Source organism: Brachyistius frenatus, unplaced genomic scaffold, assembly GCF_029030835.1.
Source record: "Brachyistius frenatus isolate BFR_SWC_R1_liver_20210118 unplaced genomic scaffold, ASM2903083v1 Contig_164, whole genome shotgun sequence".
Classification (NCBI taxonomy): domain Eukaryota; kingdom Metazoa; phylum Chordata; class Actinopteri; family Embiotocidae; genus Brachyistius; species Brachyistius frenatus.
The window spans coordinates 147,892-170,550 of record NW_027210763.1 but is presented as its reverse complement, the minus strand read 5'-3'; the positions used below and the strand labels follow the sequence as shown (position 1 = coordinate 170,550).

Below are 22,659 nucleotides of genomic sequence, written 5' to 3'. Positions count from 1 at the left end.
ATTATGTTCTCGTTGATACGCAAGTCGAAGGAGCTGCTGTCAGCCGACATGGAAACCTTCAAACGTCTTTGATGCGGGTTTTTGCTCTGACAGAAACTTTTATTTAGATATATGATTGAAAATAAAACATCTTAAAATTAAAAAAAAAAAAAAAAAGGCTGCTGAGTTTATGAGTTCTTACCGGGGAAGATGATGAACAACCTCAGAGGAAGATTATCATCACTTCATCACGGAGCAGCTGCAAGAAACCAGATAGAAATGTTATTAATCATGTGTGAAACATGGCGGTTAACGGCACTGATGAGGAAATATTCAGGTTTACAGAAAAGAAACGAGCTCATCGTGTTGGAATATTTAAGTTAAATTCGACTCGAATAAAAAAAATTAAAAAAAATTGAAGTATTTATTGCAAAGAATGTAAATGGATAAAATCCTGTCTGTTCTTAGATATTTCTTGGTGTTGACACACTTGTTCTCCTCAACTCTGATTTATAATCTTGTTAAAGGAACAGTTCAACATTTCTCTAGAAACTTTCATTTACTGACTTCGTTGTCGTGATTTCGATGAAAAGATCGACATGGCTTTTATATAAAATGGTGCATAAAACAACACCAGCCTGCACGTTCACTGATTGACACTTTCTATTCTGCTGGTTTAATATACAGGAAATACAAAAATAAATAAAGTGTAGTCAGACCAGCCGTTTCCTCAAAATCAGACGTAATGAACAGTCTGAAAAAAAACGCTTTTGTGGAATCTAAATTTTTCTTTTGTTGGTATCATAAACTGAACGATACACCAGGTTTTAACGACTATTTGTTTCAAATGTTTTGTTTTTGTGCATTTATTATATACTGCGTTTAATTTAATTTGTATATATTTTACATTTTTATATTTGAATACCTTTTTATTCTGCTGCTGTCGTGACGCGTTGTGACACGATGTCCCCTTGCCAGATCAATAAAGTATATCTAGTATTAATTGTGCAATCTTTTGTATATTATGTCCATATTCTGTATTCATGTAGATTTCAGTAATCTTATATGATGTATAGTTACACACATCGATATATATTCAGGGGATATATCCCAGTACAACAGTAAGGTTGCAAGTTAGTTATTTCCTGCAGCATATTCCTGCTACTATATTATTATTTTTAATATCCACCTATATATATATATAATTCCACCATAATTATCTCATGAAGATGGTTTAAAAAGAGTTTTGGCAGCTTTGATTCGACGGGGATGTAACATAACAACAAAACTTAATATTGTTCCTCTAATGTGTTAACAACTGAGACAAATGTACTTACAAATCATCCCGGCTGAGTGACGGCTGGCCACACACACATACAAAAAACACACACACACACACAAAACACACATGGCATTATAAAGTACAAAAACAACTTTATTTACAAAAAAACAGACCACTGCCCCGTCCCGCAAAACCCCCCCGACCCCCAGTGACGACCGAGGAATGCTGCGTCTGTGGCTGAGGTTGGGAATTTACTGGACTGACAGAAAACACCAGCCAGCGCTGCCCGGCCGTGTTTTTCCTCCCACGTATGGAGTCTGAGTTTACCCGTCGTCTAACGCCGTGGTGAAGCGGCGCTTCCTGACCCCCCCCCCCCCGACTCGGTTTTAAGAGGTTTGGGCTTCTGTTCGGCTCCTGGCGCCGAGTCGGCAAGCGCGCTTAAAACGGGAGGTTTGACGATGCCGCCTGGGACGATGGTGCGCATGTAGTCATAAACATAAACCTAATTAATTCACCTTTAAAATAATCACACGGTACAAAAACTGGTTTTCGGTGCGTTGAGATCGAAAGTCGGGACGAAATGAAACCAATCTTCTTTCTAAATAACCAGACAGACAAAGAATAGACTTAAAGAGTTTCCGTGGTTACGGTGTTTTTGGAGGTGTTAAAAACAACACTAACTTCCTGGTAATGGCGTCAGCGAACGTTTACTGAGTGCGAGGTGTGAACGTTCCCACCGCTGTGTGGGTGAAACGCTGATGCACGCTTTAGTTTCACCTGCAGGCGACAACGAGTCCGCCTCAAAGTTGCGTCTGCTGACGGCCGGCTGTGTGATGTCATCAACCTGAATCCTTTAAAGGGGGGCACGTTACAGCTGCAGAATGTGTGTGTGGTGTTACGGTATAAAAATGTGCGTATTTGTAAAAATATGCGTTAGAAGGCGTAGCGGGTGCGAATGTCCTCCAGCTTCTTGGAGACTTCGGGCGGCGTCCTGTCCAGCTCCTCGGCGACGCTCTTCTGCTTGTGAGGATCCATGCTGTTGAACTGCTCGCACAGATCTCCGTCGATCACGTTCTGCAGCAGAAAAACACACAACACCAACGGGACTCTTTATTTTCTTTACGTTGTGCTCAAATGTGCGAGAGCGGATCGAAAAGGTTCGGAGACACGGGCTCGTGTTGCGCAATCGGTCGGACGTTACAACGTTCATCAGGAACGTCAGCAGCTGAGTTTCACAAGTATTTGTCACACTGATATTTGCACATCTGGAATTTCACCTCGGACCCGAAACTTCAGCAGAGAAACGGCAGATTTTGGGTCAAATTTATTGGGGAACTAAAATAACTCTTCCGCAGCTGAGCGTTCCTGAGCCCATGCAGTGATTTCCACGGCCGCATCAAGGCTGTTTTTCGAGCAAAGCCACTTGATGGGTCAAAGATCACAGCCAACCAATGATGGTTTTCGGTGTCGGATGTTTTTCTGCTCACGAATGTTCTCGTACCAACGGTCACGAAAAAACCCGTGTGAAACTCAGGTGCTGATGTTGATGAAGACACGTAGCGTTTAATACTTTCTTCACGTTGCAGCGTCCCTCGTGAGCGGTCTCTGAACTTTCTCATCCATTTTCGGATATTTTAAGAGGCGATAAAGAGATGAGATCTTTACAATAAACACACTGACATAAAAAAAAAGAAAGAAAAGAAAACCAGCACAAACCTTGACGGGGAAATAGTAGGATCTAAAGCTGAGATGGTCTCTGCCACACAGTGGAGGGAACTCGGAGCGCATGTGCATCTCTAAATGCTGGAAGAAGTCGTGATCCTGAAGAGAGGAAACAGATGTTAAAAAACCAAAGATAAAAAAAACCACGGTGTGGACGTAGGAGCATTTAATGTGAGCGGTGTTTCACCTCGTGGGACGTGAAGGGCACCAAGATACCGATGCCTCCGGACAGCGTGTTGTACACCAGCGACTCTGAACCTCCGGGGATCAGCGTGGTCTTCTGGAGGGACAACACCGTCTCTCCAACGTGGTAGTTCACGATCACCTCGGCCTGGACAGAAACAGACAGAGAGAGACAGAGACAGGAAGTCACACCTGGTGAATTCGATCTGTCCACGAAACACTTAAAACGGAAGGAACTCGGTGAAGAAATCAGATCAAATACAAACATGTTGGATATGTCACGAAGACATTTTGTTTTTAGGTTGGAGCTCCAAAAGGTCGTCTGTTCCCGGCACACACACACACACACACACACACACACACACACACACACACACACACACACACACACACACACACACACACACACACACACACACACAAATCCCATTAAGCCCATGAAGACTGTGTCTTCTGTGCCGAGGTCAGAAAGAAGACACGCTGTCATCCTCCACTGGGGAGGAAATTGGTCCGGATTGGTTTAATCCAATAACCATCAAAAAAAAAAAAGAAAAGAAAAAAAAGAAACTGCAGCGCCCATAACTGGTGGAAATAATCAGGACGTACCTGGGATACAAAGGCAGCATTGGGGAGCAATAAAAGCTGGTTACTGGCCTGATGAAGCCACGTATGTGACATACGTGACGCTGACGCCATGAGACCAAGAAAGTGGAGTTAAAATAAGCCGCATGCAGACCTTCTTCCCTCTGAGGGGGAACAACAGCAGCTTGTTCGGCAGCAGCCGATATAAAAGTGTCTTAAGCTGCAATACCACCGAGTGCCACCAGAGGTTGGCTCCAAAAACTCCCATTCCCGTGTATAATCTGAAGGTTTTAACGAAGGGGGTTCTTTATATAGCATTCATAACCTGAACATTTTTAAATCTAAAACCATGTCAAATTTGTTTTTATAGCTGTTATTGGTGATAAAAACAAACAACAACAAAAAAACCATTTGAGCCTAATATGTCAATAAAATAAAACAAGAAATTTCAGATTTCGATTTTGGGGATTTATGCAAATTAGTTCGTATTTCATGAGATTATTCCCCTTTTGTGTATTGAAACAAAGAATTTCCGAAAACTTTCAATACAAAAAATAACTTTCTTAATATGAATAATCAAATAGAAAAGTTTCATGTGGATATCTATTAATAAAAATCTTTTCCCCATTGCCCTGTAGCGTCTAAATCCAAATACATGTTCCGTTATCTAAACTTTTTGACCTCATGATTTCTATATTCTGATCAATAAGCTTTGACAGTACAAGTGTGTGTGCAGCTCGTCATGCTGCCGACATGACTCCCCGACACAGTCAAGCCTTTCATTTAGCCTGACCTTGATCTTCGGGGACGCATTGATCCAATAAAAGGGGAATGCGCCCTCTTCTATAAATAGACGCAGTACATTTCCAAACGGGCATAAATGGAGGACAAACACTGTGTCACCGAGGCGACGGGGACCAGCTGGTACCGTCGGGGCTGGAGGGACTTTCCCAGTCTGAGCGCTACCTAAACACTTCTGACCAGGATTTCAAATATGGGATGAGTGATGCTGCGTGTGTGTGTGTGTTGCAGTTGTGAGTAGGTTAAACTTGTGGTTGACGCTGGTGTGTGTGTGTGTGTGTGTGTGTGTGTGTGTGTGTGTGTGTGTGTGTGTGTGTGTGTGTGTGTGTGTGTGTGCGCGCGCGCGCGCACTGGGCCGATACTCGAGCTGCAGAACTAAAGCAATATTTTTTAACATTTTGTCTTTTCTTTGTATTCATGTCACTTTCTCAAAGCTGAGAAAAATAAAACAACTGTTTAGACTCATCAAGCAGCTTTATGTTTCCATTTCTAAACGAACTCAGAAAGCATTAACAGATTTTTATATTAAATTGACCTAATTTATTCATTTAAAACACCAATTCTTAGCAAAAGCCTTGACTTGTTCTTTTCTGTGTGTGTTGTTTTTTTCTGCTATGAACTGTACTCTCAACATCACTGAAAATGAAAGCATGCTCTTAATGATTCCTCGAGGTCTAAACGATGAATGAATAAATGATTTCAGGGTCTGGAGCCGAATCGACGGTGCACAAACTCCCCAAAAATACAAGACAAACAAAAACACTTTGACGACCGAATTAAATCTGACAGGAAGAACGGTTGCAAACACGCAAGAAATCTTCAGGAGAAGGACGACCTGGTGAACTGAGTTTACCTTCTGCGACGCTCCGTTGAGGAGTCCTCTGTCCCACAATGCTTTGTTCCCCGTGGGGTCCTCGTCCACGTCGTCACTGGTGTTGGGGGGAAGACGCACCTGGAAAAATGAATCCAGATGTTTCAGAAGCCTCGTGGGAATTAAAACACACCCAAGATTTCTGTATTTCCAGTAAGTCAAAGCCTCTTTCAATACATCAGTGTCTTTAGCCTCGTGGTACCGACACCGGTTAGCTGGAGACGCCGGACGCTCCTCGTCTCCCTACTTACGATGCTGATGTTCCCGAACTTGTCGGCGGAGGCCATGGTGTCGTAGTCCAGCAGGCAGGCGGTCGTCACCCAGCGCGGGTACGTGTCGTCGGCGAAGATGATGAGCTGGTTCTCGTTGCGTCGGTAGCGGACCCAGAACAGACTCTCCTGGACGTCGGACACGATCACGCGCTGGCCGATGGTGTGGATGCTGGTCACCAGCGTGGGGACATGCTAGAGGAGGAGGAGGAGGATGAGGAGGAAGGAGCGGTGAGGTATCAAACATATCTGGAGGATCGTCCGTTTGGCAGCAGCTCGTGTGCACACTTCCCTCAGCGACACTCCTGCACACTAACAGGGCAGAAATGTACAGATCCTCTGTGCAGATTTAATTTGAAAAGCCTCTTGACCCTCGTCCAGCCTCACAAAGCACGAGTTCATTCCCCCACCTCGTAAAACATTTTATGAGATGTTCGACACTGGAGCAGACTTCTCAGCAACGCTTTTTATAAGACAGAACGAGAACTACCTCAACCACAGAAAAGGGGGATTCGTCCGTCACTTGTTTCCTGGAGATGCAGCAAATAATCTCTGAAGGTTGTTTATTATTTGAGAAAAGAAGGAACTTCCTGTTTTCACAAAACCGTCAGAGAGAGTTTGGTTACGACAGGTAGACGTGGAGCTGAGAACGCCTATTGTTTGACCATAATGAGCCTTTAAATCTGGGTAATTACATAAAAATGTCCCTGGAGCTAAAGTACCCGCCACGGGAGGAAGTTTAGGAGTAGTCCGACTGTCAGAGGCCGTGTGGAGGTTTTCAGGAGATGAATGGGTGGAGAATTTGTCAAATGAGGTCTTAGACATGACAGAAAAGGGCATTTTGGTCCATTTTGATCAAACTACTCGTCTAAGATTAAAAAGCTTTTAAACTTCTAATGATAACAGCAGAAATAAGGTGGACGAACTTGTTGGGAACTTTAACGACTAAAAATGCTTCATTTCACCTGGAAAGTGATGAAATTAAAATCACTTCTCTCATGAATACCTGCAACCTTTTATTATGTCAATGAAAAAAATTTTTTTTTAAAGTGGTAAAAAAGATCAATTATTGCTTCTTTTACAAACATATTTTTGTAGTTGTTGACCATATAAAAGATTATAATTACATTTTAAGAAAACAGATTTTTGTTTTCTATTATTAAACAATCATTTCTGTCAGTTTGTAGAGCCGTGTTTCTTTCCGTGACAAAGTGCCGACACGTTCATCCACGTCTGCATTGAACCATCGAACTGAGTAATTCAGATTGTATTACATGAATTTCTAACACCACGACTGCCTCTGTGGCGGCTGTGGTGTCGACTTTAAAGCTTGTTCAGTGGAGCGATCCGAGTGTTTTCTCTGACCGATGGATCGGTCGTGGGTCAAGTGAGAGAAAACAAAAGTTCATACAAACAGCTCACGGCAACACACAAGACCTGAAGCAGGTGATTTCAGGGTTTCAACTCAAAATCAAATGTCAAATTCCCTGATTTTCCCTAAAAAGTTCAAATCTTCCAACTTCCAAACTGGCTGCCGTGATGTCCAACAATATAAGAAACGGCCACGTCATGTTTTTCCCATCAATTTATAAGCTAACAGGCGTTTTCAGTACAAAACTTTTCACTGCTTAAACCTATTGCACAATAATGACCACCGGAGAAACACTGACGACATGCACAAAAAAAAAAAGCCAGCATGTACTGTTGCTGTGGCAGCAAAGGGCTCTCTCCCCCATATTTCATATAGTTTTACAAACTTTACATTTCTTCTGTCAGCTATTTTTTTATCCCTCGGTCTTTAAATTCACCATTTTCTAGCCAAATCTCTTGAAATGAACATTTCCCCGACATGTTTTCCTTCCTAAGCAGCTACACCAAGTGGAAAGGGGATAAAAACCATTGAGGAAACGCGAAATATTCATATTTTGATAAATGGCGAGTAAAATTTACATTCCCCGTCTGGAAAAGAGGTTTAAAAACCTGCCGGCGCACGGCTGATGTCTCGGTTCCTACCTTGTTCTCACACTTGCGCAGCAGCTTCTTCTTGCCCAGGTCGTAAATTCTCAGCAGCTTCCCGACTCCGACCAGAACTCGTCCCTGGAAGGGCGCGATGGCCAACGGCACGTCCTCGACCGGGGTCTGGCACGGGAAGGAAAACAATTTCACAAAGAAGTCGGGTTTTAGACGCAGCCGGTTTGAGAGCGTGGAAATATCACACCGAGCACAGCTCTGGATATTAGTTGTTGATCCCTTCAGGTCGCAGCAGGAGCGAAGGTCAAGGCGGCCCGAGCTCGCTGTCGTTTTTCGATACTCGTGTTTGTTGTTCCTTTCTATCCTCACAGTGTCAACTTGGGCAATACATGGTAAACATACCATATTTGGGCATTTTGCATATAATATTCTATCCGGGTATCCATACGCATGTTCATGAGTACGTAAAGTTTAAATAAAGACAGACTCATCTAAAACATCAGATCTGGTTAAGTGGTTGTGAAATTCCTTCTTCTAGCTCTGTGAAAAGAAGCGGTTGACTCCGCTGAGTGCAACACGACACCGACGACTCGTTTACCCCGTTAATCCACGCCAGGTAACAAAAAGCATGCGGGCGATGCGCCCTGACCGTCTCCGCCCGGCTCGGGTTTCTGGGGATTCGCCCCGGAGAGCAGCGTCGGTGGTCATTAAAACGTTATCCGAGGCGGCGCCTGCCAGGTGCACTCCTCCCCCCTCCAGCCCATTCCTTCACAAACATTTGGAGAACGGAGCCCAGAGGCAGCAGATCAAAGCGGTACGATCTCACGTCTCCCAAAGAAAGACGGTACATAGCTATGTGTGTACGGGATGCCCTTCACTTCCACTGCATTTCATTTCCACTCCCTCGAGCGGTGCGTTTTCACACACCTGCAACATCGGTAAAGTTCTGGATCTGCAGTCCGAGCTGCTGAGATCAGTGAGGGCAGCAGTTTACAGCTGCATACAATGAAGGCTGACGCTGCCACCTACAGGCAAAGAAAGAACTGCAGATAAAGCTCTGATTTCTGTTGTTTCCCACATAACAATGAGTCTTTGTGTATTAATTCATATTGTCATCAAGAGAAATGAACCGATAGACAATCCCATCTCCCTCCCTCCTTCGGCGGCTCTTTCTTTTATTACAGATAGAAAAAACTGTGGGGAAACGTGTGGCTCACAGACCCGGTGGACAAACACGCACCAGCCAGGGAAGTCAGTTGACAGCTGCCTCATATGAAGATCTTTACATTATGCAAACAAAACAAAAAAACTGTTTTGAAAGCAAATTTCTCACACTGCAATAAAAACAATTTTTTTTTTTTTTTTTTTTTAAATCAAGTTTGTAAGTAAAAATATATAAACTGAGAATATAATTATATGCATTGCAAACTAATTTTGCTCTATAAGTTTTGGTCACAGAATTAAAACTTTTCCTTTTCAGTGCTAGAAATTTGCTTTCAAAACATTTTTTTTCTTTTTCTGCTGGCATAATAAAGACACAAAAATACCTTCATATATCAGAGCCTGAACACAACGCAGCGAGATACTCCGAACACTCGGTGCACAGAGCAAAGCTTCAGGGAGAAAACACAGATAAAGGAGTCTCATAACGGGTCGCTTTAAATTAAAGAGCTGAGCAACCGTTGCTTCATGTTTTACCGTCATTACTCCCTACGATCATAAAGGGAAAAATATTTCATCCTGAAAGCAAGCTAAATATCATTTTTAGTGTCACTCAAACCCACCTTGTGCACAAACTCCAGCTTCTCCCCTCCAGCGATCAGCCGATAAGTGTAGATGAAGCCGCCGCCCACCGACCTGGGGTTCAGGATCATGTCTCTGGCGACGCCCACCAGAACGTACCAGTCGTCTCCCGTGTTGGGGAAACGACACACTGCAACGCTGAAAAAAACAAAAACAAAAAAAACGAGGAGGATTGAGATACAGGCTTTTCAAAATAAAAGCAGAGTTAATTGAGATGGAGAAACGCATTCTTCCAAATGACAGAAATGTGATTTCATGACCGAGAAAACGGTGCACATTTTTAACACATTGAAAGAATTGCATAAACACTTGAATAAATAAAATTAAAAAAGAGAGCACAATGCCTTCTGTTTATCTTTAGCAACTACGGACCACAAAGACGTTGCAATACCTCTCAACAAAGGAAATATCTGTAAAAAACTGACCACTGTGTTTGTGACGTTTTGAGTTAGTTGACAAATATTCAGACTAAAAATACGTATAAACTTGTGTAAGAGAAAATCTTATTCTGTGATTTGAGAACAAGGTCAAACACAGATCATTTATCTGTTACAAATAACAACAGCCCTGATTTTAACATTTCCTTTTTTTTTTTTTTTATCACGTCCTGCAGAATAAAACTGAACTCTTCAGACAGGTTTTGACCAAAGTGCATTAAAACAGAATAATAAAGAAAAACACAGTGAACATGATTAAGAGGTTAAACAATTTGATATCTAAAAATTTATATTAATATATTTAATTACCAAGTAAAATAAAAAAAAACCTGGAGAGGGGAGGGATGGTTTCCTGCAGTATTTTCTCGATAATAAAACCAACAAACACTTTCTCCTTCTTAGAAATACGGACTGAAGCACATCTGTCTTCTGACTGATTCAATCAGCCCACCAGATATCAGAAATTCTGACATTTTTAAAGATTCCTTTCCACAGACGGCACAAAGACTTCACAAACAGCAGCTGCCTATTGAATTCAGATGGGAAATACCACTGGCTTGAATTTAATGAGAAGCTGGGAGACTCGAGGTCCGACTGTCAATCAAAGTGAAAGGCGTATTAAATGTGAAACAGTCCACGGTTAGACTGTGTTTCCCCTAATTATCCAAATCCCACCCAGGTAGTAACTTCAGAGTTCAGAGCAAAGACACAAAGTCTTACGGAGACATTTCAAACATTCCCGTCAAGTCTCTTCTTCTTTCCTGTTTCTGAATCATTTTTAAATACTTAATGTCATCATCCATCCGTCTTCATTCATCCCTCCAAAATGTAAAAGTATTGATGTACACAGAGTGAATGGTGCTCACCTGAACGCAGCCTCGTTCTGCTCCAGCTGCACCTGGTCCAGAGTCGTACCCTGGATGGGGTTGAGCAGGCGCACCAGCGACGCCCACTGGCCAGCGCCGGCTTTCGGCGCGCCGAAAATGGCTTCGGGGAGATTCTCGTTGAGAAACGCGGCGGCCATCTCGGCGGCCAGCTCTCTTTCGTCCTCGCCGGCAGCCTCCACCATCTCCTGTAGGGGGAACGAGAGGACATCGTCCCAACGGGAATATTTACTTCGTTCACTCGTGTGTGAAGATCAACGTTCTGACGAACTGTGATGGGGATTTTTATTTTTTTTTTTTTATTGATGTTTCACAGAACGGACATGAAATTAAATCAAGAGATGGAAAATGATTGTTTGCAGTCCAGATGTAAACATGACTGGATATAAAAGGATACCGACTCCAACAAGGTAATGCAATGTTGTTGTTTTTTTTAATATATATTTATCGTTATTTAAAAATATGGAAATAAAGAAAAGACTGTGAATTTGAAAAACCAAACCGGTTGGATATCACTGAAATAATATGACTACTCATATGGACTCTAGTTATTAGTATCTATAAGGTATTTTTAGATACTGCTGCTCCTTTCCTTGTATTGACTTCTGTACGTTGATATGATCTGTTGCCTCTGACACACGGCTGAACTACTTGCTTGTATTTTTTAAAAGTATGGACTACATCTTTTCTCTTTTTTAAATGGGAAAAATAAATTTCTATTCTCCTTTGGCCATAACTTTACTAACCATCTTTACCCTCCTCAGTGACCACAGACAGATTTGAACTTTCCCAGCTGAGTCAGAAGAATTCATCTCACGGACAAACGTTCATACCTCGGCCATCTGCTGCTTCCTCTGAGCTTTGGTGGCCTCGGTGTAGGCGTTGTGGTCCGTCTCGATCAGAATGAGGTTGTTGGTCTCCGGGTGGATCACAAACTTCCTGGGAGTGTACTGAAGGGGAAACGCCACCTGGTTGAAGACGGCTCCGAGTTTCTCCAGAGCCAAAATCCTGCCGGACGGAAAACGACACAACAAGTTATGAGTAAGTTTGAACTGGAGGTGTGCGGTGGATTCTTCCACCAGAGGGACGTGTGCGTCCAACATTACCAGGCCGGGTGGTGCTTCTCATTACAGTCTATACTTTAAGTGATCATGCTGACACAGTGTATTTATTGATCCAGTGCAAACAGCTGGATCATTTGCACTTGAACTGGGCTTGTTACAAAAAACAAAAAAAACCACAAACTCTGAAATAAATCTGTCTTACTAAAAAAAAAAAAAAAAAAAGACAACTGCTGTGAAACCACTGCAAGTTAAGATGATGTCATCAAACTGCTACTCTTGTTCAACCAATCTTTCAAAAAAAATAAAAATAAAAGTGATTTCCTTTCTTGTAAGACAAAGGATATCAGAACCTTGAATGAACAACAGGCTAAAACAGGAAATGTGGCATTTTTTTTTTTTGCTTTGCTTAAAAACAATTAAATCATTAAGTTTGATGCCATTATTCAAATTATTGCAGCTTTAGATTATAGTGGGACTTTTAACAATTAAATCTCTGTCATTGGCTGAACAGAAATGCTTTTTTGATTTTATATATATATATATATATATATATTTTTTTTAAAGTATATGTATATATACTTTTTTTTTAATATAAAAATATAAATCGTAGCGCGAGTCTGTACCTCAGAGTGTTGGTGGAGATGGCCACGATGCCTTCAGGGCACTGCTCTGAGGCGAAGCCGGACGCGTACTCCAGGGTCTCGTAGGAGAGGGGGGTCAGGTGGAAGCGGGACTGGTACGAGTAGCTGAGCCAGGAGCGGCTGGACATCGCCAGCACCTGTCAGTCAGAGGGAAAGACTGTATGTTACTGCGGCAACTAACAGGTTTCTTCACAATTCATTTGGTGATTTATTATATTTCATTTTTAAACAGTTTATTTTAGTAAGGAAATTGTGCAATCGCAATAATTATTGCAAATTCAACTCAATCCTGGAGGAACGGTTTTTGTAATTAAAGTGGAGGTAAATGTTTGCGTCACGTACGGCTTCCTGTCCCTGCATCCGGACTCTGAACAGTTTGACAGGTCGGGACCCCAGGTAGCGTGTTCTGGTGTCCGACAGGTCTCCGGTTACCGGGTCCAGAACGGTCCTCAGCAGCACACCGTTCTGAGGGAGGGGATTAAAAACACACACACACACAGATTATTAGAAAATCTATATCATGACAAATTCTCACTAAGAAATTATATGAATATATAAAATAACAAATTAAGAGTAATTTAAAAAAAAAAATTTTTTACAGTTGTTATGTTCTTCCTAGATGACATACAACACATACGTGCTGTTTCTATGCGCTTTTATATTATTTCATCGTATCCAAAACGCGCCATTCAAATGTCAAATACTGATCAATCTGAATCGATGCGGCTGTGAACTGTAGAAATGAGTGTGTGATTTTAAATCAACATTTCTGGAATCAGCTCAATGAGTGATAAAAAATAAATAAATAAATACCTGAAGCCCGATGTTGAGGTAGAGGAAGCCGATGGTTCCCTTGTCTCCAAGCTCGTCTTGTTTCTCGACCCCTCCCATCTCTACGATGCACAGACTCTCCGGCTGGGCGGGCAGGGCCTGCATGCTCAGAGGCTGCAGGCAGTCCTGGATGGGATGAAGATTCGCAGGGTTAAAAAAAGCAACTTCCACTCACAGAAGGGTCCAAACAAACAAAATGAACAACATGTACAAAACCATGGGAGACCAAAGAGCTATTTACTGAATCTGTGCTGCCACAATCGTCCCAAAAGAAATCAAGGAATAAAACAAAAATCCTTCAAAGCCCCGCTGGATCATTTCGGAATTTTTACGTCATCGTGATAATAATCGGGTATAAAAAGCTTCGCTTGGTGCTTCCAGGACTAAGTACATGTGGAGTCTGACACCACTTAATTAATACTCATGCAGGATGTGGACTGAAGTTTCAGGTCAGAGTGAAGCTGAATAGTAATTAAAAAAACAAACAGGTGTTTTAAGGCTAAAAGCTGCTTGCTGGTCTTCCAGCAGTACATGTGAGGAGTACAATGTCATGCAACATCCAAGCTTTCCCTTTGGGAAGGGTGTCAACTGTTACAAGCACAGACAGACGTTACTTACGATTGGCCTCAAATAACTAAAAGCAGTTTGTTTTGGCTGAAGGGGATTCACGTCAGTCATCGAAACAAAGGACGCAGTTAGAAAATGTGGTTTCAAACTCGTTACGGATAAAAAAAAAAAAAAAAAAAAGTTACAGAATTTTAAATGGTATTTGGCTGCAGGATAAAGAAAAAAAGAAAAAGATTTGCCACAAATTCATAGTAAACGGTACAATAATAGAGAGGTTACTGTACCGGGTTGTGTTGGCTTCCTGGTTCATTTACAAAGTGGTTTTTTTACTTGTTTTTATAAATGTTCATACCGAGGGGTCCAGGGAGATGATTCGGACGGTGTTGTCGACCAGTCCGACAGCCAGGAACCTGGAGCGCTGCTCACCGGGTGGGACGTTGGCCAGACTCATGCAGACCACATCTGCAGACATCTCCTTCCTCTCCGTGTACTCGTTCAACTGGCCCGACTACAGAAAACAACAACAACAAAGGAGACACAGAGAGAACAAAAAACAGCATTATTACACAGATGTCTCATTTGATTCCTTTTGTTATGGTGCCCGAGATTGATATTGTTTTATTTGAGTCATCTGATTGTTGCAAAGATTTTACAGAACCTGCAATTTAACAGCGTAGTCATTCCTGAGATCACACGTTTGACAATATAAAGTGTAATTTAAGCGTCTTTCAGACAAATAATGACATTTTAAAAAAACAAAAAGAGGACATTTTTATTGAAATTTGAAAAATAATAAACAAGATTTAAAAAATGAAATGGGGAACATGTGTCAGATACACAGCACCACTCTGGCCTCACAAACAGTCTATGTCATAATTTACATTGTACTTCGAATGCAAACAATTTTTTACCCAATATTTATGTTTTATGAACTCCCAAAATAACAAATGTTTTACTTTAAATGTAATAAAAATATAGTTTACGCTCCAGATGTAAAGTTGCATCACTACAGATCCAGAATAAATCTGTTAATATTTAATTTAAACATAAACAGACACCTACTGACCATGTGAATATTTTAATTGTACAGTATGTACATGTGTATATATGTGCTGTCTTACCGGGTCCATCTCAAAGTAGACCAGCTCCCCTCCGGTGAGGGCAATGACGACCTGCCGCTGGTTCACGGCGCAGCGGACGATGGTTTTCTTGCCAGGAGTCTTCCACTCGTTCACACGCTTGTCGGCTCGGATGTGGCGGATGCCGTCTGGGTAAACCTGCGTGGACACGAACGGAGAGAGAGAGAGAGCAGGAGAAATTAAGATGGAGAGGAAAATCATAGTGAAGTGAAAAATATCAACTAAAATGTCTTGTTTATCAGAGAACTTTTGCTTCTTTTTTTTAATGTCTCAAAACAACAACAACAAAAAAACTAACTAACCTGAATTTATTCTTTTTTTACAATTACTTAAACAAGGAGTCACAGCCAAAGATAGAAATATTAAACAGGGTAATGTGTGACACTCATTGTAACAGGACTTCTATATTACTTTTACTTTTATATTTAAGTGGATGTCCAGACTGCATTGAAGGAACATTTGAACCCACCTGCACGAGGGCGTCCTCCCCCAGCAGGGAGCAGGACAGGGTGGGCGTCGTTCCCAGGAAACCAGAGTCTGTCACCTCCTCTACGGTCTCCCCGATGGACAGAACCAGAGTGGCGTTGACGAAAGACACGATGATGTAAGCGTCGAACTCATCTGATGAAAGAAAAAGAAAAAGAAAAAGAAAAAAGAATAAGGATGAGAAAAATAATGCTAATGGAGGTGTGCTGAGGATACAAAATATACACACACACACACATACATACATACATGTGTGTGTGTATATATATATATATATATATATATATATACTATATATTATAGAAGAGCAGAAAATGCAGCAGGCATCTATTTCAGGTGACTTAAAAAATAAATTTAAACAATGAAGCCTTTTAGTTCTGATTAATGAGTTTGTTTTAGGTGTTTATATATTTTGTTTCTCCTATTTAATAAATAAATGAAAATGTGCAGGTCCTACTTAGGGTTCACCTCTGGCATAAAAAAAACCATGGCTGAAACAACACACTCACTTTCCACTTTGCGTGTGTGTGTGTGTGTGTGTGTGTGTGTGTGTGTGTGTGTGTGTGTGTGTCAAGTTGCCCAACAGAAAACAAACAATGTGGATGTTTTTGCACTCGAGGACTATTAAGCAGCACTCTTTAAAAATAACAAGTAAAAATGAATTTAAACTTTTTGTAAAGTCATGACTATGATATGTAAAGATTTCCTGTAGCACAATCAATACTTTGGCAAATCTGGCTGCACACACACAAAAAAAGAAAACTGTTTTCTGTCGTGTTCACCAAGGTGAATTTAAGACTTGTTAAGACCTTTAGTCTAAGAATCATAATCTTTGCATCAAGTTAAAGTTCTGGAAAAGGATTAAGCCCGTGTTACCTGGAACCAAATAATGAGCTTACGCGCACACAGTTCAGTCAAGAAACGAGCTGCTGTTACACTTACAAGCCACTAGAGGTCACTGTATACGAGATATTGAAGGTCCATGAAGACCATAGACAGCTAAACAATGCTTTGCAGTGAACAAGATGAAGAGAGCCTTTTTACAAGGATATTTTCTTAAAGCAAATTAAATTCAGCAAAGTATCTGTTCTGGTTTTGACGAGTCAGTCGGGTCCGTTTTTAGCATCCAGCGAGTTTTGTTTCAGATGGACACGTGCTAAACCGCTAATGCACTACATCAGATGCTAACAGTCCCAGTTTTCTTTGTAACTGAAACATGACTTTTTTTTCTTTTTTTTTTATCCTGACAGCCATGAGGTGAACTGTCGGGCGTCTCGATGAGGAGCTGCTCTCAATGAGGTTTTTATAAGAAAAAAAAAAAGGTGTGAAAGATGTTATTACCTTCTACGTGTCTGCGCACTGTCCACACAGCGTTGGGGTTACCGGGCAGCTCGGACACGGCCATCTCAGACACCTGAACGAGACGAACAGAGAGAGAAAACATCTTTATTAAAACACTGCTTGTAGTAAAAGGGTGTTATTAACTAACAGTTGTTGTTTTTTTCATCTCAGCAACCAGTGAATGTTTGTTGGAGCTCAGCGTGAGATCAGAGCGATCGACAGACTCCTCAGTTTTTATTCAGAGAAGAGACATGAAAAAACTCATCATTTCCCCAGCCAGTAAAGTACGTGTGTGTATTGTGTGTGTGTGTGTGTGTGTGTTGTGTGTGTGTGTACCTCCAGTCCGTGCCGAAGGACCCTCAGAGTCGACCTGGGTCCTCGTCCACAGGACACGTACAGCTGAGGTGTGTCTTCATTGGCCAAATCAGCAATCTGTCAAGAACAGGAGGAGAGTAATTAATGAGTCATTCGCTAATCAAAACGACGATGGATCTCTTTTTAAATGTCTTTTTTTTTTTTTTTTAAGTGAATGGAAGTTCCCGGCCTCACTCACCTGGCAGGACATGATGGGCGACAGGTTCTCCTGCTCGTCCACCAGCACCAGGTTTTTCAGCGGGCGAGGCTGGAAGAAGAAGGTGTCTCCTTCCTCCAGCGGCATAGCAGAGGAGAACTCGGGCTCGTCGTCGTCGTCACCCAGGTGAGCGATTTGGTAGAGATAACTGGAGGAGACACGGGTGGAACAATGTGGGTTAGAAGGAAAGAGACAAAGAGCGACAGACTTGAAGTGCAGCCTGAAACTTACTGGTTTCCAAACTCTGAAGACACAAACAGGAAGCCAGTCTTCAGGACACACATGGCCGTTGCCACGGGGATGGTGTCGAAGTACTTCAGCCGGATTTCTGTGACCTAAGACGCGACACGGACGTCATTCAACACATTTTCTTTTATTATATAAAACAAGTTTAAAACAGAAGAGAAAGAGGTTCATTTTTTGTAATAAATAAGTTAAAAACATAAATAAATCTAAAAATGAAACACAGCGTGCTCACCATTTCTTCGTCTGTTTCCAGGGTAACCTTGAAGATGTCGCCCTGCTCGGTCTGGGCCAGGAAGAAGAACATGGACTTGGTCTTGTGGGTGGCTGAGCACACAAATATCATGCCACGCTCCGGGTCGTCCAGGTCGTTCTGTGGGACAGCGGAGGAAAAGAGTTAGAAAACAAGAGCAGGGTTGATTTGATTTGATTTGATTTGGATTCATTTTCCACAAATTAAAAACACACTGGACTACAAAACAATTCAGTGCCGTGCAGAGAGAGGCAAAAAACAACAACAGTGGGCTTATGTGAAGCATCCACTTAAGATAATGTTAATGTATAGTTATAGAAAATACAAAGTTTACATAATAATATCACTACATAAAAATAATGAAACAAATAACAGAATATAGGTTACAACAATCACAGTAAAAACAATAAAGTCAATATAAAAGCAAAAAGACGCGAGTATGGCGATGGATGAGTGTTTATCTGTTGCAGTTATGAAACAGAAATTACTTCTTTTTTTTTTTTAAGCACCTTTTCAAGCATTTAATAGAGGGACAGCTTTTTGTCTGATGGGAGAGGCCATCCCATAATTTGGTACCCGAATGTATCGAATTGAAAATTGACCTGAGCAGGTGAGAAATTTAGGCGGATGAAGATCTGAGACTTGACGGGTGGAGTAAAGAGTGAACCTGTGAATTTGCTTTAAAGTAAAGTCTTAAACTTTTCTGGAATATTTCCTTCATTTGAAATATATTTTGTAAATAGAAATACAATATTTGAAAAACATTTATATCGTAAATGGTAAGAAGCTGTAGTTTCTGAAATGGAGGGAGAGATGGACGATGTGAATCCGATCGGGTTCAAAGAAATGTAAACGGACTCACCCTGCGTCGTGGGATCGGACAGCGGATGTCAGGCTGGTCTCCAAAGTTCTTGTAAGTGATGTAGTTTTCGGAGCAGATCAGGACGCCGCTCGGCCCGTCGGAACCACCGGGAACTGGACAGAGAGGAGCATTTAAGTAGGAGGACAGTTTGTTTTTAAAAAGTCAAATCTAAAAGGTTTTCTGTTCCTTCTCCAGCTTCCCTTCGAATGTGTGCTACGGTGCTGAGATCAGAGGTTTAAAATCTTTCTCCACAGTTTAATCAGAGAAGAGACATGACAAAACTCATCATATCTGCAACACTTAGACATCTAAGAATCCTTTGTAATCCATCCATATATCAAATAAATCTGCCATTTCCACGGTCCCCCTCCGAATGTATTCGGGGCAGCAATGAGTGACAGGTGAAGTGCAGACGAATCACGTCTCACGAAGCGGCTGAAACATGATGTCACTGTATTTTCAGCCCCGATGACCTCCCGTGTCCCAAAATGCTCACCGGTGATGAGGAAGTTTCCGTGTTCTTCCAGCGCCTCGCTGTACTTGCGCACCACGTGATTCAAGCCGAGGTCCAGCTCGTAAAAGGTGAGCGTCTGCTGCGTGTTGGCGGCCGCTTCTCCCGTCGGGTCGTTGTCAGCTTCCTGGAGAGATCAAACGCACGTCGGCGGACAGGATCAGAGGCCGGCTCGGTTACTGTTAGCCTCCATAAACTGAGTTTTTACAGTACTTGACACGTAATTGAAACAAATCTAAAAGATCAGAGGTGTGAAATCTTTCTCCAGTTGACAAGTCAGAGAAGAGACATGACAAGCTCATCACATCTAAAGCAGTCTGATGTGTGAAATAACCTTTAAGCTCTCTTTATACCTCGTAGTCCATTTCTAAGCAGGCGAACATCGGATTTTCAAAGCCGACATCGACGCCGACGACGTGGTAGACCAGCGTGTTGGCTTTGTGGGCCTCCAGTGGAGACGAGATGGTCAGTCGAGCGGCGGCATCTCTGTTCAGGATGTAAACCAGCTTCTGTTTCTCTATCGCTCCTGGGAAAAAAAAAAAGGTGAAGGACATAAACACATCGAGTCATATCTTAAAACTCAGGCACGAGCCGACGACAAACAAAGCGCCTTTAAAAGTCTTACCGATCATCACCGCTCTGCCTTTCGGGTCGACGGCCAGGAACTGTCCGGGGACGATGCGCCGGCAGCCGCTCTTCCCGAACGTCTCCTGGTGGATCTTCTCGAACATGTTCTTCGATGGGTGATACTCCAGGATGACGATGCGACCGCTGTCGCTGCCCACAACGATGTAGTCTAACAGATACAAAAATTAAAAAAGCTGTTCACTCACTTTGACAATTTATCAATCATTTTCTGATTTATTTATTTATTTTTTAATCAAGATCAAATATGGCCCATTAGATCTCAGGGAGGAAAAGAGAAACCTCCTACTTTAATAATAATTTTTTTTAAAAAGGCTGACTATGCAAATACATCCATCTATAAAAGTGTGTCTTTAAAATGCTCACAACCACAAACACATGAAAGTAACTTTGGTTCCAGACCTTTGGTTCCTCCAGTGAGTCTGAAGGCCATCAGGGACCTGATGATGCCGAACACTTCCATCGTGAGGAGAGTGTGCACTTTTCCTGTGTTGGCATCTGGCCGCAGTAATTCCAGGATCTTCCCTCTGGAAACGGCGATCTCCTGCATCTTGGTTCCTACCAGAACAAAAAAATATTTCAGCACTTGTAGCTCTCACTAAATGCTGCTTTCCAATCCACGGAGAACGGCCTGATCTCACTTCCCCCACTCTGTTTGCGTACGTCACATTATTCAACAAGCAAATTAGCACATGAACAAATATAGAAATGGAAGGAGGTGAGTTGAAGCAACAGGGAGAAAACAAGTGAAACATCCTTGCTCACTGGAGCCGCGTTTTAAAGCACCATCTGTTAGAAATGAATGATGTATTTCTCGTTTGTAAACTGTCTGAATGCTCGAGTTTGTAATTCACAACCTGAACCGTCAGGTGCAACCCGATCAGTTGGTTCAGATTATTACTTGCCAAAACATGAACAAGTATAAATATTTCCAGAGCAGGTGATAATTTTAAGCCATGAGGACATTAAAAGTGTACTTGTGCTTTCTCTCCATTAATGTGCAGTCAGAGAAGAGTCATGAAAACACGTAAAACACTAAAGAAAATAACAAAAACCAACAAATTATCCCAACGGACGTAACAGGTGAATCCAAGACTCATCAGTGGTTTAACCGGGCTAAGTTCTTGAAGAGGAATCATGACCCAAACCAACCAGGAGGAGACAGCCAGGGAGGTGTAAGAGGAGGCTGCAGACTCACAAACCAACCAGGAGGAGACAGGCAGGGAGGTGTAAGAGGAGGCTGCAGACTCACAAACCAACCAGGAGGAGACAGCCAGGGAGGTCTAAGAGGAGGCTGCAGACTCACAAACCAACCAGGAGGAGACAGCCAGGGAGGTGTAAGAGGAGGCTGCAGACTCACAAACCAACCAGGAGGAGACAGGCAGGGAGGTGTAAGAGGAGGCTGCAGACTCTCAAACTAACCAGGAGGAAACAGCCAGGGAGGTGTAAGAGGAGGCTGCAGACTCACAAACCAACCAGGAGGAGACAGGCAGGGAGGTGTAAGAGGAGGCTGCAGACCAGGGAGGTGTAGGAGGAGGCTGCAGACTCACAAACCAACCAGGAGGAGACAGCCAGGGAGGTGTAAGAGGAGGCTGCAGACCAGGGAGGTGTAAGAGGAGGCTGCAGACTCACAAACCAACCAGGAGGAGACAGCCAGGGAGGTGTAAGAGGAGGCTGCAGACTCACAAACCAACCAGGAGGAGGCAGCCAGGGAGGTGTAAGAGGAGGCTGCAGACTCACCTGAGAAGTTGCCGTGGATGGCGTGCGTGATGCCGGTGGCGCGCTGCAGGGTCAGGTTGTAGAGAAACATGGCTGCTTCTTGTTCACTGGCTTTCCACACAAGGTCAGCTTGGTGCAGCTTCGGCCCGGCTTAAAGCTGGAAACGAGAAAGAAAGAGTCAGAAATAAAAGAGACGCGGAAGCTAAAAAAATAAAATAATTTAAAAACCTAAAATGGGAGCTTTTAGCTGCTCCACAGATGACGCAACGAGGAGCCTGTTTTTACGAGGGATATTCAAAACTGAGCCGAGAGGAAGAGGAAGTACAACCGTGAAATACTTTCCCCAAAACAAAGATCTAAAAGTCAGCGGAGGTTTAAAAGCAGTTAAAAGAAGCAGCTGCGCTCTGAACTGAACCTTACTGTTTACATGCCGCCGCTAACGTTCACGGCGCCTCCGTTTCTTCACCATCACGAGTTAAAACCGCGCGCTTTTTGTCCCCCCCCTCCCACGCATACAATCCCCATTTGATTGCGGAAAACCTGTAGATTTACAGGATGACATATTTACCGGTGTGTTAAATAAGATGATTCTGATTTCGGATGGATAAAGTTTCATTTGCACAAACAATTTCCAAACGACGAACCGCCGTTGGTGAGGTCCTTTGTCAAGCCAAAAAAAGCGCCGTCGCGCGACAGGGTAAGGCTCGCGTAGTGCCTGATTGGAAATGTGAGCCCGTTAGTAGAGCGTCGTGTCCAGCAGATGTCAACAAAGACCTCGAGATCAACGGATCTAATTATCGAGGAAAACACAAGAGACTGGTCTTTAAAAGTCATCAATCCGGGGAAACATTTTACTTTTGACTCCACTGCATTTATTGCACAGGTCTAGTTTTCAGATTAATATTTTATACATAAATTGCGTCATCAATTTCTTATACAGCCTATGCATTGTTATACATAGACAAGACTATTAAACAGTATAATGAGTTAAAAAAAAATAGC

The 22,659-nt window shown here is 42.4% G+C and overlaps 1 protein-coding gene across 1 annotated transcript; it reads right to left on the bottom strand.

The window, feature by feature from the left end:
- Positions 1 to 1,431: 1,431 nt before the first annotated feature.
- On the bottom strand, positions 1,432 to 22,333 carry sf3b3 (splicing factor 3b, subunit 3). The gene is made up of 27 exons (XM_069716865.1): positions 22,226 to 22,333; positions 21,679 to 21,814; positions 20,341 to 20,496; positions 19,919 to 20,089; positions 19,647 to 19,819; positions 19,279 to 19,420; positions 18,783 to 18,895; positions 17,903 to 18,040; positions 17,656 to 17,759; positions 17,407 to 17,572; positions 17,190 to 17,285; positions 16,854 to 16,926; positions 15,496 to 15,647; positions 15,009 to 15,164; positions 14,240 to 14,395; positions 13,303 to 13,446; positions 12,832 to 12,954; positions 12,472 to 12,626; positions 11,618 to 11,792; positions 10,767 to 10,972; positions 9,445 to 9,601; positions 7,703 to 7,828; positions 5,672 to 5,884; positions 5,403 to 5,501; positions 3,171 to 3,314; positions 2,978 to 3,082; positions 1,432 to 2,335 (listed from the first exon to the last, which is right to left on the bottom strand). Exons 2-27 carry the CDS (start codon positions 21,746 to 21,748, stop codon positions 2,195 to 2,197), a joined length of 3,654 nt encoding a protein of 1,217 aa, XP_069572966.1. The 5' UTR covers positions 21,749 to 21,814; positions 22,226 to 22,333; the 3' UTR covers positions 1,432 to 2,194.
- Positions 22,334 to 22,659: the final 326 nt, after the last annotated feature.

What these genes read in the sequence shown, in the direction of transcription:
- sf3b3 (XM_069716865.1), bottom strand. Translation starts at nt 21,748, where the DNA reads ATGTTTCTCTACAACCTGACCCTGCAGCGCGCCACCGGCATCACGCAC. An exon ending in GCTTAGAAATGGACTACGAG is followed by an intron (nt 19,421 to 19,646) that starts GTATAAAGAGAG and finishes TGATCTCTCCAG; the next exon opens with GAAGCTGACAACGACCCGAC. An exon ending in TCATCTCCCTGGACCCCTCG is followed by an intron (nt 13,447 to 14,239) that starts GTATGAACATTT and finishes CATCCCATCCAG; the next exon opens with GACTGCCTGCAGCCTCTGAG.